Here is a 15,650-nt window from a genome sequence, read left to right as displayed (position 1 = left end):
ATCCCCTATGTCTGCTGATCCGGTTTCCCTCACATTCATCATAGCTGGACATCATGTGTGTGTCACGATGCAGTGGAATCAAGCACTCGGCAAATTTGGGCTATATAGAACTAGTACATGTAGTACCCTCTGAAAACTTGTTCATTTGCATTCCTTTTGATGAAAAAGATACCAATCCATCTTGAATAGAAGTAGAGATATTCACGATTTGAAGGTGGGGGTCGCCTGATTTCAGAGGTAAAAATTATGTAGAAAATGGCCGCCAAAGTTTGGCTGTTGTTATCGATCCAGGCCTAAATTTGGTCACTTCAGTAGCTTGACAGTCCTTGAAAACTAAATATTTACACATTTTTTGTCCGAAATCGTTCTCCAATTTAAAAAAAAATTCACATTGAAATGCGTTGCTACTTGGACATAAAAGGTGCAGACCAAAAAAAAAAAAAAAAAATTTAATAAAAATTGCCAAACTGGCAGAAAAATGCCTGTTTATTTGATTTCATTATTTTGATGAGTGCCTGGTTTCACCACAATGTCTTACATAATATGACAATTTGTATCAAGTCATGGTCAACTATGCTCTATTAGTAGAGTCGGTGGTCTTATCTAGCATCTGCGTTTGTTGTCATTTTTTTGGTCAAAAAGTTGCCACCAAAAATGGTAAAAGTTGCCATAGAAGTTGCCATTAATTTTCAAACTTTCAATTCTCTGTGATGACATATATAGTACAGTCCGTGCCGACTTTAAGCACGCCGGCATAAAGCACATTTCAGACTCAAGCACGCTAAATGGCTCTTACCGAATTTTTGCTATATAAATTACACGCCTTTAAGTTTAAGCACGGTAACTTCGGCTTCACGCACGCTTCATTTACAAGACAGTCAATACTTTGATGATGACCCATCGAAGTTCGAACACAGTTTACACCGCTGCAGTGAGTGTGTTAAGAGAAACACAAAGTGAAAGAACGCAAGTGATTGAGACACACACTCACACGGGCGGAGAGGAAGGCAGAGATACGCACCACACCGCGCGCGTGGACATAAGATCAAGCCTTGGGCAAAGCTACAGACAAAAATATAAAAAGAGAGTCGGGGTGACGAGAAAGGGAGGCTGGCTGCGATTTCACCTTTGACCCGCGCTATCCATTAATCCTGATTGTATATCACGCGCGAGGTGGGATGAAGGCGGTGGTATGAATGTGGCACAGCGGGCAGTAGTACGCACAGGCAGTGTATAGGCCTAGTGTGCTGTATCGTGACTGGCCGTCTTAATTATTAAGTTTTCATTTCCCATTCGATCACAAAACAAAAACAAACAAGCAAACAAAAACTACTATGGCAGGTAAAAATAACAGTGCACACTTTTGCAGGACCGCTATAGGCCTACTTACAAACAAAGGGAAATAGCACTGGAAATTTTCTACATGAAAATCTCTGGATTATGTCTACTTCGCACTCAAGCACGCTTTGGCATTAAGCACGCTTAAACTTTCTCCCGATGACCATGCTTAAAGCCGGCACGGACTGTAATACGTTGATAGAGGTAGCTTAATCTAAAGCACCAGAATTTCTTGTGCTCTGTTTTAAGCATCCAGAATATCATTTGTAGCAACACAGAGAAAAAACGTGAAAAAATAATGGTTTCACAACAGAATGAAATCAAGATTAGAACAGCACATAAACAATCACAAAAATTAACAAATAAGGGCGTGTGTTCACCTATTCGAAGAATACTAATCATGTGTAATTTAAGAAAAAAGTACAAGATATTACATGTAAATTATGGAATCACACACAAGGGGCTAGCCTGTGTCTGCATTCGGTTTTGGTGGAGACACGCTCTAATATAACATTTATATATTTCAAAAAAGGTAGGAACAACATTAAATTAAATGGCATTACACTATATAAATGGGGGAAAAAAATTAATAACCCACATCAGAACAATAACAAAAAAATTAACACAGCAACAAATTAAAACACAACAGAGGGAAAAATTAAAGAGAAACAGCAATATATAAATAGAATGTAATGTACTTATATTCTTCACAGGAAAGTAACAAATCAACATGGTGTCAACAGGTGAGAAAGAGACGACGTGAAGCGGAAGTGAAAATAAACTTTCTTTTCTAAAAGTAAAGAGGTTCGGTTTCTTTTTGTTAGTTTTTCAATTTTTATTCCCCGTTTTTGTTGTTTTTTAATACCCCGCAGTGTTGTTTTTTTTGTTGTTGAAAAAACTCACAGCCGCGATTCGCGTTTTAAAAAAATGCCAAAAATCGAGGGCAGATGCTAGCCTTATGGTTAGGCTATCGGACTCGGTTGTGGGTTCAAATCCCTTCAGGGGCCCGATGATGTGTCCTTGGGGAAAGTCACTTTACACAAATTTTTCTCACTTCACCCAGGTGAGAATGGGTACCCAGCTATAAGTAACTGTTTCATATTTACTTTATTTATGCAGTTTTAAACAGAAACTTCACATGGAAAAAATGTTTATACAAATGCTTTTCTCAGAAATTGACTTATTAACTTATTGACACCATTTCCTCATGCTTAACTGAATGTGCAAGAAGAACAAATAACTTAAACAGCAAGAAACAAAATTAATACATAGGCTTACAATTGGTTAAGGAGAGGAAAGCCCAGGTTCAGTATGCTACAGTTTGCAAAACAGAAACTACATAATTATAATTATCACAGCTTGAGGGCACAAGAGTGCTATTAAAACTTATCAAAGGGCTGCTAATCAAAAGGAGAAACAAGTTTCAATGTCTAATTAAAATTGCACATCGTACATTTCTAAGATTTATACTCCTTGTTTTGACCAGTCAATTGTTTTCAGGAGACCGCTTTTACTGCGGACAAACTAAAGTATCAGTGCAGTATGATTTTCAGGCAAACTGATCAGGAACAATTACCAAATAAAACAAAGGCAGGAACAATTATCAAATGAACCAAAAATAAAAGAAAATAACAGATGGGTGGGAAAGACCTAGGAACAATCAAAGTAAAACATTTTTTTTTAAATCTCCCAAGTGACATGTCAAGTACAGTAAGATCATGCTTACAGTAATTTAGTCTTACAGATTCGCAATGCATACCATACATTAACAGGGATGCTGTAACTTAAAAGTGTAATTGTGCAGAATAAAAGATAACAATACTCAGCAGTTTTTGAAACATCTCAAGCCATGTCCTCATACGTTCTGGTAGCAGCTATAGTTTGACCGACTCAAGAATTTAGCAGACCCATATTTGCAGGCTGTTCGTCACTATTTTTTAGAGCGCAGAATTCAACAGAATCAATTTGTTTGTATCCTTGCTGTATCTAACAAAATCATACATAATATATAGTCTATCCCGCACATATTGAAATCGGAAGGCTGCAGAAATCTTTTCTGTAAGTATGAATTTATTACTATGTATGCATTTTAACACTTTGCCCCTCAGGACGTCGACCTGTGACTATAAGAAGCCATCCCTTTTCACCACGGGACACCGATCGGAGCCGGTGTGATATAGCATGTACTGCACCTGTATCCCGGTTCGTGGGGACAAGTGTTTTGTGCGCGCTGCGTGGGTGGAAAGTGTTAAAAACAAACAATACACGTGCATAACACAAGAATAAAATTTAGAACCCGCAAATCTGTTGCATTTCACTCTTATTTGTGTTCACCATTTGTTCATTTTTATCAAACATTTATTTGGACACCTCAGTCCAAAGTGTCCTCTTCCCACAAGAAAAATGTCTCACAAGGTGTGGTTTTGAAGACCGTTATTTAGGAACTTTGGAGTAAAAATTTAGTTGCGGAATGTAGACAATATCAAGAGTATATAATGCTGCCATAGGTTTATCATTTGCCTGCACTTAATGTCTATCATCGTTGCCACCCCCAAAGTTTTATTTTCATGGAATAATTAAAGCAACTACTCTTAATTTCTATCTAATTATGAGTATTCTAGTAACGATGAGATCTGGGAATTAAAACAATTAATATTAGTTCAGTCTTGTAATAATAACGTTGTTCAGTAAAAAGTCTTGACATTGTGTGAAAGAGCATGGTCAACAGAAGGTTGTTAAAATCAATCTGAAAAGATGAAAAGAGGGGGGAAAAAAAGGGTGTTTACACACATAAAATATATATACATTTCTGTATCACAGCCACAGTCCAACTTGATTTGGAGAATGTACAATTAAAACACTGTGAAAAGGACAATGAGCTCTGTCCAAGAAACCACATAACAACCAGATTGTGATCTCATTGGCACAATACTCTGACAGCTAAGACTTAGAGGGCTGAGGAAGTTTCTTCACAGTTGAAGCTCAGATCACAATCTACACAAGAGCACTGTTGATAGGAGATTGGTTTGGAGCAAAAAGGCATGCCCAGCTCCGCTTGCTTCGGCCTTTCAGTCTGAGGGCATGCTGTCATTAGTGCTACTTTCGTACATTTTCAGTTTTTTAGTTTGTTATGGATGAGATACTATTTATACCGCGCTTGATCAACCAACCAAATTATTCCCTCATCGACAGATGCAAGAGTGTCAGTAATGCAGTCAATCACCTGTGAAATAAACAGAGGGGAGGGGGGGGGAATGTTATTTCTACACCTATTTAGTGAACTTTAAGATGATAATAAAACTTTTAAGGAAAAAACTAAGTTTAGTTTGATAATTTCAAGACAAAAATATTTTTGCTCTGAACAATAATTGCCATTGACAACACACAATGATGGTATAATTAATGAGAGGATCTATACTTAATTGATTTATGCCAGGTTACTTTTAGCGTGATAGAGAATTCTTGCCTGACAACAAAGCAAAGGAATAACCACGCTTTTATTTCAATAGGTCCATGGCAGTTTGGTCACAGAGAGCAAAGAGGAAGAAAATAGGGGGTTTACAACAGGGTGATGACATCAGACACACTCTCTGGGACCATTGTTGGGACGGTACAGACGAAAATTAAATGCAGCCTTTTTAAAAAAACGCATAAACAGGAACACTGCTGGAATTTTATGAAACTTTACTTTACTTTATCCGTCCTCTTGTACCTCCTAGGGTGTCGAGGGGAGAAAGAGTTTCCTGTCTCTAATAAGTTTGATGGCCTGGCTGGGTGAGATATTGTATGTTCTCAGGGTATCCTTAACACCCTGGATCCAGGTCTTTCTTGGTCTTCCTCTTGCCTTGTACCCTGATACTTTCCTGCAGTAGGCTTTACTGGCAAGCTGGTTAGGTGCCATACATGTGAGATGTCCGAACACCCTGATTGTCTGTCTTCGAATGTAGTGGAGGACAGGTGTTGTTCCCACCATTTCTCTGATCTTGTTTCTGACCATGTCCTGCCTGGTTTTGTTAACGGCTCTCCTTAGACATCTCATCTCGCAGGTGGTTATCTTACGTTCCAGACTTTTGGACAGCGTCCTTGTCTGGCACTGGTAGGTCAAGGTGGGGATGAAGAGTTAATGAGCTTGGCTTTGGTCTCAATGGGGAGATTAGGATGTTTGAGGAGTGGGGCAAGCTGGTAGCTGACGCTGTTAGCCTTTTGTATTCTAGTTTCAATTTTTCTGTTGAGATGTCCGTCTTCCAAAAAAATGCTACTAAGATACTTGAACTCACTGACTGTGTGGCTCAGAAGGGAAATTCCTTGGTAGGTGTTGTAGTCTTTCTTGCTGCCTTTCTTCTTCCAGACTGACCTGACACAACTGCAAGCTGCCAGTCTTCTGGAACTTTCTTCTCTCTCCATGCTTTTTGGAATATTGTGGTCAGCCAGGTGATTGCTGTTTCTCCATCTGCCAGGATGGCTTCAGTTGTAATGCCATCAATGCCTGCTGCTTTGTTCTTTGGGCTATTCTTCAGTGCCTGCTGTAGCCTACCTCTATTCTTAAGATGTTTAGTTCTTCTTCTTCTGTGTATCGTGGTTGAAATTAGCTCATTGTGTTTCCTTGACAGCTTGAGTTAAGGCGTTCCCTGAAATACTCCTGCCATCTGATTTTGATGCTGTCTTCTTCATTGAGTAGGTTTCCATCTTTGTCATTGACTACTGTTGTTGGGTTGTGTGGTTCATCTCGTATTCTCATTGCTTTGACACTTTTGTAGAACTGTCGTGGTGAGTGCTTGCACAGTTTACTTGATATTTCGCCATATTCCTTCCATGACTGTTCCTTGGAACTTCTGATTATCCTCTTGCTATGACGTTTTGCAAGTCTGTATTTCACATTGTCCTCATCTAGCTTTGATTTAACCCATGCCTTGTACAACTCCTAGTTTTATGAAAATAGCTGAAAATTTATTAGTGCAGATCTAATAATCTCAGAAAGAGAACTGACAAAAGAATTACTGGTAGGCCTACTATTTTCTTGTTTGTCACAATCTGACTCTGAGATGGAAAAAAAAAAAACAACTCACCAGCCAGGGTTGAGATATAGATGACAGTCGTAGCAAATCGATGATTTCACAAGCTGGGAGTCTCGGCTTACTCGCATCCTTCACACATGACAGGACTAGCAGTGGGATATGTGGTGCTGACTTTCTCTCTCTTATCATAGCATTCAACTCCAGTCTGCCATTCGTGACTGCAAAAACATCAAAGGGTTTAGAAGTGTTATAGTTATAGAAATAATTAATCAGGATAAATCTGTAAAGAAACAAACAAAATCTTGTATGTGAATAAAGAAATAGCAAGTAGTTCATCAAATTCCATTAAGTGAAGCCAGAAAATTATCTTACCGAAAGCTTTTGATTGAAGTAAAAACATCACTAAAGGTGCAGACAACAACTTGGTTCTGAACAAAAATGAATTAAGAAAAGAGGACCAACTGCATTCCTCTAACAAAAGTAAGGGGTCAATATAGTGCTTGTGACTATGTGGCTTTAAAAGTGTTATAAGAGTTCTAATAGTTAAATAGTAATATCATAACAGAAGAAAGTTTACTCATGAAATATCCTGGAAATGTATAGACTTACTTGCTTCCTTTGACTCTGATGAATCAATGACAAATATAAAAGCGTCAAGTGTTTGACACAGATGCTTTATCTGAGGCGTCAGCTCATATTGCGGTTCACTCTCACCATCTCCCTCTGCACCATCTGGCAACCTCTGAAAATATTAAATAAACCAAAACGTTACACATGTGCATTATAATGAAATTCCGTAAGACCTTCAGAATGTTACTGGTACGTGAATGGATCCAAAGTATGTAACTCATTTGATCTAAAAAAAAAAATAATTTAAAAATGTAAGCAAATAAGCAGACGGACGTTAGCATCTCAATGACACGCATGACTAACTTGTTCAGATGAAATGCACATTCATTTGAGCTCTTACTGTCTTTTTAAAAAGTTTGAATCTTTTTCATGGAGACCTACAGGGAGGTACTTTCAATTTTACACATTTTGTGTTCGATGAACAAGAAGGCCTAAACCATATGCAAAGTTGATTTCATACTTGATTGCAATCAGTGAAATGAATGTTATCTTGATTTAGAGCCCATGCAAATCTTACTACTAATGAAGCTAAGGCCAAATTTTGCTAATAGTATATTCTCAGAAACTAGAGAATGAAAAAATATGAATTTTGCCAGTACCCTTAACTTGAAACGTAGTGTTGCACTATTGTGTTTTCATTAAGATCAAATGTGAAAGAAGACAGCCCATTTTAAGTTAAATTCAGTCCTTTAGTAGCAATCGCCATCATTTGCTTCGACATTGTATATTCACTGCGGAGTGCTGACTGCGCCGAAGGATTTTGTGTTCAGTTATACATTACGTAAGTTTACGGGAATTCCCGGTTTTGGTCTCACGCTTTTGACCGTCTTCTCACAGCGGGTTTGGAACGCTCATAGAAGAAGGAGGAGGTGTAGGTGTAGATGGAGGAGGAGAAGAAAAGAAGAAGAAGAAGAAGGAGGAGGAGGAGGAGGAACAGGAGGAGGAGGAGGAGCAGGAGGAGCAGGAGGAGGAGGAGGAGGAGCAGGAGGAAGAGCACGAGGAATTAGAGGAGGAAGAGGGGGAGAACAAGAAGGAGAAGAAGAAGAGTCAAGTAGTAATACATGTTACCCTACCTTGGGAGAGAGAGAGAGAGAGAGAGAGAGAGAGAGAGAGAGAGAGAGAGGGATAGAGGAGGCCAGAAAGCACTGCAAAGGGAGGGTGGTGAGAGTGACAGGGAGGGTGTCGTCGAAAGCGCCAAGTAGTAGCCTACGCTAGGCCTACTTAATGTATTTGTGGGTCAGATTTCAAAGGTTCAGCAAATCGCAGCCCGGTTTACGCCCTGCGTGTAGTCGCATGTGTGTGTGTGTGTATGTCTAGATCTAATATTTAGATCAACATAAAAAATCATGAAAGTATTGAAAGTAGATTTCTCCTGCAGTGGATTAAGTGCCCACGCCAAACTGCGCCGAAGGATATTTTGTGTTCAGTGTATTTGTGTGTAGACAATGAGTCTACATAACAAGAGGGGCCACTTCTCTCTTTGAGCCAATTAAAAAAGTGTCCTCAAAATTCGGTGGCGCCCTCTTCGCAAAAGCACACCTTTTGCGAACAGAGTTATCCTACTTGAGTTTTTAAAAATCAAAGTGAAACTAGCAAGTTTTTGAATGAATTTCGGAAGAACGCTTTTTTAAAATGGTTACGCTGACAAAAAACCTCTTCCGGAGGAAAGGGTGATTGTTTTCTTCGTTTAATTTGACTTTAGAATGAAAGGCGAGAGGTCATTAAAATATAAATAACCTAAAACTCCGCACTGAACGAACCCGAACTGCTGATGAACAGCAGTCGATCTGTGCACGCAAGGAGGTGCTATTCAGGCTATTCTTCTTCTGGAAAAACGAAAGAGAGCTTCAAAACAGACTGCAGCGCCATCTGAAGCAAAGAGCATACTTCCTGCGGACATTTTTTTGGCTGAGTGGCCCATCATGTTATTTACTATCTTTGGTGTAGATCAACAATGTCTAGATCTAATATCTAATCTAGATCAAGATAACAAATCATGAAAGTATTGAGAGTAGATTTCTCCTGCAGAGGATTTAGCACGCACACCGAAGGATGAGTGTACAAATGTATTTTGTGCATCTAGAATCTAGATCTAGATCTAAATCGAGATCAAGAAGAATCTTGAAATGAAAGTAGAATCTAGATCTGTGGTATTTCGATAACCGATTGAATATTGAAAGGGGCTTTTTTCTTGCTGTGCATTATAGATTCTAAGATCTAGATCTAGGCTAGATCTATATAAGCGAATCTTAGATCGAGATCAAGAATGATGAAAGTATTGAACGTGGATTTTTTCCTACTGTGAATAGATCTAGAGTCTAGATCTAGGCTGTCGGTGAATCTAGATCGAGATAAAGAATCATGAAAGTATCCTTGAAAGTGGATTTTTCCTGCTGTGAATAGACCTCTAGAAATCTAGGTTGTTAAAAATGTGAATTTCTAAACTTAGATCTATCTATGGGCCTAGGCTCCTTAACTTTCAATTATTGGCATAGATCTATGTCTTTATAATCCTACGAGATCTAGGCTAGATCTAGAATCTAGATTAGGTTCTTCTATGAAGCAACAATTGGCATGAGGCCTAACTCTTTTTTTTTAAAGTGATTGAGCTGGAACTTTAGGAGAAAATGCCACTCCTTCAAAGAGGGGGAAGACGTCTTACCCCTAGACTAGGGCAAGGCCCTAGAGGTAGTCAAGAGGGGGTGCTACTACATGGATAAATTCAAGGTAAAATATTTATGTTTGGTTTCTTTCCTATTTTTCAGTCTTTTTCCTTTTCTTAACTTTCCTAATACTTCTTCATTATTATTCCGTTCGTAGAACGGGTATTTTTACTACTAGTACTTGAAATAGGACCTTCTTGAAATTTCTGAAGTTGTCATGGCTCTGCAACCATTTGGCAACACCATATTAATTATTGTTAAAGATAAATGTTAGATCTAGATCAGAGGTCCTCTCTCTTTTAAAAAAAAATTAAAATTAAAAAGGGTGTCAAGTTCATCTCATACAAATCACAATTTCTTTTTTACTCCATCAGAAATTAATATGGCTTTTGACAATACCAGCAGCATTTTGTTGCGTCGCAGTCTATCTTCAGCAGCATGGTTTTCCCTCTCCTGTTTTGAAGCCGAGTACAGAACTGAGAGATGCACAGAGTGCCCCGAGCCAAGCCTTAATGTCATTCCTCCACCAACACCTGGGGGGGGGGAGAAATAAATATACTTTCTATAGCTTCACTTGCATGTTCTTTCTTTCCTGAAAAATTAAAGATCATTTAAAATAAAATGACAATGATGTGTGATCAAACTCTCCACCAGAAATAAATCATTGACACAATGCAAGCAAGGATCTGAACATGTCCTTGGGACTTAAGGTATGGGTGGTTGCATGAGATGTGTGAATGTTGAAGGTGCATGTATGTGTGAGCATTTCTGTGTGTGTGCATATGTCTGTCTGTGTGTATGTGAGGGAGTGACAACGAGAGTGAGTATTATTGTTCAGAGAAGTGAAAAGAATATGTTTGAGTGGGCTCAATTTGAGAACAAAATATTTGTCAAGTAAACACAAATATGTAGCCTAGTAATATATGGGAAACACTGTGGTGCACTCTTGTACCCTAATTCTGTGTTACACGTTTCTCTTCCCTCTTGTTACATTTTTCCTGTTTACTTCCCTGGTGCTTGGGGACTTCTGTACTTGTCATATTCTCATTAAAGTTAGTCTAAACCATAAACACACGCGGTCTTCTTCTTTTCCATTATATGCAACACTAAAACACAAACAATATTAATATGCCCTCCTTTACTCTTAGATCCCTAAACATTACATAAGCAATTTGGTTAAGGACTTTCTAGTATTTTAAAAGAAACAGCTTTTGAAAAAGTTACAATACTGTTAACACCAAGTAAGAATAAAGGATTTTTATTTCTGCTCAGCTATTGATGTAAATTCTAATTAATCCATTACCGTATTTAGGCAATGAAAAATAAAATACACACCATCAAACTGTCCTGGGAACATAGCAACTCGAGTGAATATCTGATTATCCTCATAAAGCATTTTCCGGACAAGACCACTTGTCGACTGTTCCAGACCAGGTCCAAACATAGCTGCCTTAGGAACTTTTTTAGGCATCAAATATTTCAAAACAGAAGACACATGGTGGAAGGTGGAATTAGCTTGATGCAGCTGTTTATGAAAATCAGGTGAACATCTCAGGTATCTGAAAAGAAAAGAAAATTTTGTATGGTGTGTGCAATTCATTAATTTATCTGTTTCTACATGGCTTAATTCCTCTATTGTAATTGTAAGAGTTCTGAGGTCCCCATCCTAACTCAGATCGTTCAAAGGTCATAAAATATGAACGGCCCATAATTTACAAAGGGCAACAAAAGTAAAGGAACATAATATTCCAAAATTCTCAAAACAAGAGTTCTCAGCCAAAAGTAGAAGTATATATATTAGACCTGCATGTGAGCCTCAACCAGATTGTCTGAAAATTTTGCGCACCCCCCCCCCCCCCCCATATAAAAGCTTTTGTCAATTTTGTGGGTGTCATAAGGAAGGACTTCCGAGTAACGAGCGACAACCCCAACAAACACAATAAAGAAGAGACCTAACTCTAACCCTACCCCAAAAAAGAACCTGCAACGGGCCATATGTAAAAAGGCCAGCACAAGTCCAAAATAAAAAATTAAAAACCACACTCCAAAAACAAACAAGGAGCATAATATGGCATAATTATGTTGGCCTACATCTACATTGCTATAATAGGGTTTGATACAATAACACAATAGAATTGGAATGAATCCTCCATATAGATCTAGAAATCTAAATTTATCTAGATCTAGATCTTGATCTTGTAGAACAAGTGAATAGGAATAGGCCTTGAACTAGAAATCTGCACCCGATTCTGAACAGAGGGACTCAGCCGAGTCTAGAATCTAAATAAATAAATAATTCACGCACCTGATGAAATGCTTTTTACCAACATTAATATTACAGCACAACCTATGATAGGGTTTGACACAATAGAATTGGAATATAATGAATCTTCCATTGAGGTCTATAATGATCTAGATCTAGATTCTATAAGAACAAGTAAGTCGGACTTGAAATAATTGAATGAATCCACATGATCTGAACAATTGAATTAGTCAACATACGAAATTCAAAATGACCGCTCAAGCACGAAACTGAAAGTAGATAATTTAGGATGTCATCCTTTTTCGTATTCGCATTTCTACTCAGGTTCCGACAATTATGCCGGAAACGCCGACGTCGGCAGTCAGTGCAAAAACGAAAGTGCCGACAAAGCCGACGGGAGAAAAAGGGGGGCGCTGGCAGACGGCCAGGCCTCGTACTTCGCACATTGACTGATACAGGTGGGCCTAGCGATAGCATCAACCGGCTCGCGGGTCGGGTCGCGATTGTCGGATTTCAGACGATTGTCGGCAAACATGCAGGTCTAATATATATAAAATTAGCACAAAAATCCTCATTATAAAAAACAAAAAGGAAATTTATTATACAAAGATACATAAAATATAATATAACACCTGCAAAACTAGCTTAAAATCCTTCAAGTTCTCTTTCTCACTTATCTTTTGCCAGCAAACATTTCCAAGAAAAGATCATCCACTGCAACGAAAATTTCCTACATCAACAGAAGACTTAGTTTAAAGTAGTGCCATATATATGATTTATTTGTGTAAAACAATGTTAAACTGAAAATAAATGATGTCACACAAAATGGATGGAAACTTACATTTCCTTAGTTGACCATTCACATTCAACGTCCGAGTACATTTGAGGATTTGTAACATGAGAGATCAAGGGCCACATTTTCAAGTCACATTGAAGCCGGTGTTGCCACAAGAGCTCATCACATGTAAGCTGACTCCACTCTTGGCAGACACAACATGCCATGCAGAGGGCTTTAGCATCAAGAAATGAGAAGATGTAGAGTTTCAGATCAACCTATGGAGCAAAAAAAATAAAACGGGATTAATGTTTTAATTGGGAAATGTAATATATGTAATATTAAAACAATTTACTAGCCTTGTTTCTTATTATTTCAAATATTGTTCCAAATTCAGGTCAACATTGCCCTTTCATAACAATATCAAACATAATATATACACTAGAAAAAAAATAAACAAAACAACAGACCTATTCATTGAAGTGACAAGGATTGCAAAAATTTATCTGCTGTAAATGAATTATAATATGAAAGGTTATGTACTCAAAAGGTTTTGGACAATAGTTCTAGGGCCTAACCTAAGTACGGCTAGTCTGACAAAAAGCTAAAAATACTATTGTAAATAAAATTGTAGTCTGCAATACCTAAAGTGTATTTCAGACAAAACCAAAAGGTGCCTTACTGACATGCATGTATTTTAAACCTGAATAACTACTATGAGACATGTGTACTCAACAGGTTTCAGTCAAAATAAGGGCCTAACCTAAGTACGGCTAGACTGGCAGGCCGTGCGGCTAGCCACTTCGATTAACAAATCACATCAGGTCACTCCTCCACACCCCCACACCCCCCTTTTCACTTTTCTCCATAATATTAGGACAGTCTCTCTGACATCTCAATCACTGAAACATTCCATCAGTTGCCCAGTATAAAAGCTTATAGTATGTTAGCCGTTGTTATCAATTGGAAGAGGCTATTCTCACCCCGGGTGAGAATTAAAAATGCAATCGACTCTCACCCAGGGCGAGACTTGCCAGCGTTGGCTATTCTCACCCGGTGTGAAACAAGACTTTCCTAATTTCTGAACTGTCTATCTGTGTGGATGATCCAATTGACAAAAACAAAGACAAAAATTAATGATGTTATAGAATGAAAGCAAATTAATTTGGTCGTAAATCTCTGATGTCTGATGATGGATTCCAATAACTTACAGGCCACACTCGTTAGACTCACTGGACGATAGTTTCCTGGGGTGGTTTTTTTTGGCCTTTTTTGAAGATAGGTGAAACATGGGCTGGCTTCCACTCAAATGGTATAACTCCTTCCTGCAGTGACCTATTCATTAGAGTTGCCAGCAGGGCAGCTAGTTCAGTGGCGCATTGTTTGAGGATGGATGATAGGATGTTGTCTGGACCCTGAGCTTTGTTGGAATTTAGCTTAGCAAGCTTCTTGAGCACATCTTTTTTAGTTATATGCATATGTCTTCAATCTTACAATTAACATCTCTGTGCTGAAACTCGGGTATTTCTCTTGTGTCCTCTCTCGTGAAGACTGAGCAGAAAAAACTATTGTCAGCCTCTGCTTTTTTTATCCTTTTCCGTGCTTGCCACACTACCATCATCACAGACCTAGCATTTCCTCATCCCCTCCCCCCCTCACTGCGTAGGAACAAAGATCATGAATAGTAAGATAGTTCACTCCTCTCTTTGAGCCAATTTTAAAAAATCTCCTCAAAATTTGGTGCCATCTTCAAAAAAGTGCTGACTTTGCGAACAGCCGGGTTACCGTACTTGTGTGAAAAACAATACAACTGAAATTGACAGACTGTGCTTATATCCTATTCTTCTTCTTGAGAAATGAAAGAGAGCTTCAAAACAAAGACTCCAGCATGAAAGAGAGCTTCAAAACAAAGACTCCAGCGCCATCTGAAGCAATGGGCGGACTTCTGCGAGGACTTTTCGGAGATCTAGATCTAGATCTAGTTCTAATTGTGCAATGCGATATAGGAAAAACCCTCACTGAAATTGGAATTCAAGTTTTGTTGTCCTTGCGCCTTGAGAGAAAGAGAGAGAGAGAGAGAGAGAGAGAGAGAGAGAGAGAGAGAGAGAGAGAGAGAGAGAGAGAGAGGGAGAGAGAGAGAGGGATACAGAGAGACGAGTGCATGTTTTAACCCTAAAAAAAACTGAAACAAGTTTGATATACTTAGTGTACAGTTGTTTTAACATTCAAAGCCTTTGCCAAAAGGTGATATATCCAGGTGAGACAAACGATGTCCAAAAATCAACGAAGGTTCAACCCTGTGCGAATAAAATTATTTCTTATTCGCACACCCGGTGAGAATATTCACTATTCCTCAATTAAGCCTACAGTGACAACAAAAGCAAATAAAATGACCACTTACCGGTAAATACTGAAAAAAGGCTATTTCACCATTTTCATTTTCGTCAACTGGCAGAGTGACAGATTCACTTCTGCCATAAAGAGCCCGCAAACTTTTCATCAAGCTGAAGTTGGAGCCCTCTGATTGCTTCTTCAACTTTTGAGTGACGAACTGCTGTAACCCTCCGGAGGCCACAGGCACATTTTGTGACTTGCTGTACATCTTGTACTTGACGAGCAAATTTTGTATAGAAGCCAAAAACAAAGGCAAGTCTTCCTTGTCGTTTTCACATGAACGTGATTGTGTCTCTCTTTTACCACACTTGACGTTTGAAAGTGGAGTGACAGCAGCGAGGGGCGATTCAACAAGCATTGCACACATTTTGAACAAGTTGGTCTGTGAAAGGTGAATCTTTCTCTTTCTCCTTGGTCTTAACACACAAAGCGTCAGTCCGGATTACTAGGTATAGTAAGCACATTTTAACACACAAATTAAAATATATATAGTGACAAAAATGAGTACCACGGCTAAAATAACTACGTGTGTTGTTCCACGTGTAACTTCCTTGTTGCCACTGTAAACAGTC

General features: G+C 38.6%; 1 protein-coding gene across 1 annotated transcript; it reads right to left on the bottom strand.

Annotated features, from left to right (window-relative positions):
- Positions 1-1,621: 1,621 nt before the first annotated feature.
- LOC101844981 (F-box only protein 4) lies at positions 1,622-15,645 on the bottom strand. The gene is made up of 7 exons (XM_005092080.3): positions 15,086-15,645; positions 12,751-12,962; positions 10,982-11,205; positions 10,046-10,179; positions 6,963-7,095; positions 6,405-6,571; positions 1,622-4,561 (listed from the first exon to the last, which is right to left on the bottom strand). The coding sequence occupies exons 1-7, from the start codon at positions 15,443-15,445 to the stop codon at positions 4,481-4,483; spliced, it is 1,311 nt and encodes a 436-aa protein (XP_005092137.1). The 5' UTR covers positions 15,446-15,645; the 3' UTR covers positions 1,622-4,480.
- Positions 15,646-15,650: the final 5 nt, after the last annotated feature.

Source organism: Aplysia californica, unplaced genomic scaffold (assembly GCF_000002075.1).
Source record: "Aplysia californica isolate F4 #8 unplaced genomic scaffold, AplCal3.0 scaffold00040, whole genome shotgun sequence".
Lineage (NCBI taxonomy): Eukaryota > Metazoa > Mollusca > Gastropoda > Aplysiida > Aplysiidae > Aplysia > Aplysia californica.
Note: the sequence above shows the minus strand (reverse complement) of the source record. Positions and strands in the feature narration are given on the sequence as shown.